This window comes from Camelina sativa, chromosome 20, assembly GCF_000633955.1.
Source record: "Camelina sativa cultivar DH55 chromosome 20, Cs, whole genome shotgun sequence".
In the NCBI taxonomy this organism is placed as follows: Eukaryota; Viridiplantae; Streptophyta; class Magnoliopsida; order Brassicales; family Brassicaceae; genus Camelina; species Camelina sativa.
The window spans coordinates 29,806,668-29,808,667 of NC_025704.1; the positions used below are offsets into that span (position 1 = coordinate 29,806,668).

Consider the following 2,000-nt stretch of genomic DNA (forward strand, 5'->3'; position numbering starts at 1 on the left):
AAACTCAAACCTATCAGGTGTGGCGTTAAGCCTCCGTCGGATGATCGACATCCTCTTGATATTCTCGTCGGAACCCTAGATAGGCTGCCGGAGATGGGGTTTGGCTGCTTCGAAGCTCCCTTGGGATCGAAGATTGCTGACGTTGGGCAAAGTGGTCAATTGACTCGTGGGATTCCAAAGGGTGATGTTGCTCCTCTTCCCCTCCATTTGCAGTTTCAAGCTCGCAATCGCCTCTCTTGGGATGGTGTCTCTCTCGGGTAATTCACCACTATATATGTAATTAAAAATGTAAGCTTTTTTGGATCTGTTACTGTGAAAATTTGTTACTTTTTTTTTTTTGTTTTCTTAACGTGTTTATTAGAAGCTCGTTTGGTAGTCCTAAACTACTCTTTCTCTTGACTCTTGAGTGGTTGCTTGCTCTGTATAATTCAGCTTGCGGCATCATTTGATTCTGGATTGGTTTAACTGGTGCTTCCTTGGTTGAACATCTCTCAGCTTAAAGCATTAGTCTTTGTAGTCAGACTGATGTGGCGGCGTCATTACCACCTTGTACTGTCTTTGATTCTGAGTGTTGTTTATACCATTTCTAAGCAGTGTTTGTCTGTAGATTCTTGGCATCTTTTGGGATGATTAGTTTATTGGATAATGAAATCGTGTTGGAAGCTTTGAGTTTACCATAAGAGTTGCTAGTTGAGGGTCGCTGATATGAACGTTTTTTTTTTTTTTATATATTTGCAGCTCCTCTGTTGATAGCGATAGTGACTCATCCCCAGACGTCCGCAAGACCGTCGCGGGCAAAAGAAAGCGGGAAACAAAGGTAAATCTGGAGCAATTCTTGGAGAAGTTGGTGGGGAGTATGATGAAGCGGCAGGAGAAGATGCATAACCAGTTGATTAAGGTGATGGAGAAGATGGAAGGCGAGAGGATACGCCGCGAGGAAGCTTGGAGGCAACAGGAGATTGAGAGGATGCAACAGAATGAAGAGGCTCGGAAGCAAGAGATAGCACGCAGCTTGTCTATCATCACTTTCATCAAAAGCGTTATTGGTGACGAGATCGAGATCCCTAAACCCTCCGTGTTCCCGCAGCCACTCCAGCAGATTCTTCCCGAGCAATGTGAAGACAAGAAATGTGTATCCGCTCGGACACAGAGAGAGATAAAGTTTAGGTATTCAAGAGGCGGCAGCAGCAGCGGCAGAAGGTGGCCGCAAGAGGAAGTGCAGGCATTGATTAGTACAAGAAGCGATGTGGAAGACAAGGCGGTGATGAACAACAAGGGTTCGATTTGGGATGAGATATCAGCAAGAATGAAGGAAAGAGGGTACGACAGATCTGCTAAAAAGTGTAAGGAGAAGTGGGAGAACATGAACAAGTACTACAGGAGAGTGATGGAAGGTGGGAGAAAACAGCCTGAGCACAGCAAGACTCGCTCATACTTTGAGAAACTTGCAGATTTGTACAAGACCAACTTCTCGGGAGAGAGGGAAGAATGAGGGTTCGACTGAAAGATTTTAAATTAGGTCTTTTTTTTTTCTTGGCACGCAAAACGGATACGTGTAGATGATTTCTCGAGTNGATTGAGAGGATGCAACAGAATGAAGAGGCTCGGAAGCAAGAGATAGCACGCAGCTTGTCTATCATCACTTTCATCAAAAGCGTTATTGGTGACGAGATCGAGATCCCTAAACCCTCCGTGTTCCCGCAGCCACTCCAGCAGATTCTTCCCGAGCAATGTGAAGACAAGAAATGTGTATCCGCTCGGACACAGAGAGAGATAAAGTTTAGGTATTCAAGAGGCGGCAGCAGCAGCGGCAGAAGGTGGCCGCAAGAGGAAGTGCAGGCATTGATTAGTACAAGAAGCGATGTGGAAGACAAGGCGGTGATGAACAACAAGGGTTCGATTTGGGATGAGATATCAGCAAGAATGAAGGAAAGAGGGTACGACAGATCTGCTAAAAAGTGTAAGGAGAAGTGGGAGAACATGAACAAGTACTACAGGAG

General features: G+C 45.3%; 1 protein-coding gene across 1 annotated transcript; it reads left to right on the forward strand.

The window, feature by feature from the left end:
• Window positions 7-1,567, forward strand: LOC104772966 (trihelix transcription factor GTL1-like). Its single transcript, XM_010497519.2, has 2 exons — window positions 7-257; window positions 739-1,567. The coding sequence occupies exons 1-2, from the start codon at window positions 94-96 to the stop codon at window positions 1,490-1,492; spliced, it is 918 nt and encodes a 305-aa protein (XP_010495821.2). The 5' UTR covers window positions 7-93; the 3' UTR covers window positions 1,493-1,567.

What these genes read in the sequence shown, in the direction of transcription:
- LOC104772966 (XM_010497519.2), top strand. Translation starts at nt 94, where the DNA reads ATGGGGTTTGGCTGCTTCGAAGCTCCCTTGGGATCGAAGATTGCTGAC. An exon ending in TGGGATGGTGTCTCTCTCGG is followed by an intron (nt 258 to 738) that starts GTAATTCACCAC and finishes ATATATTTGCAG; the next exon opens with CTCCTCTGTTGATAGCGATA.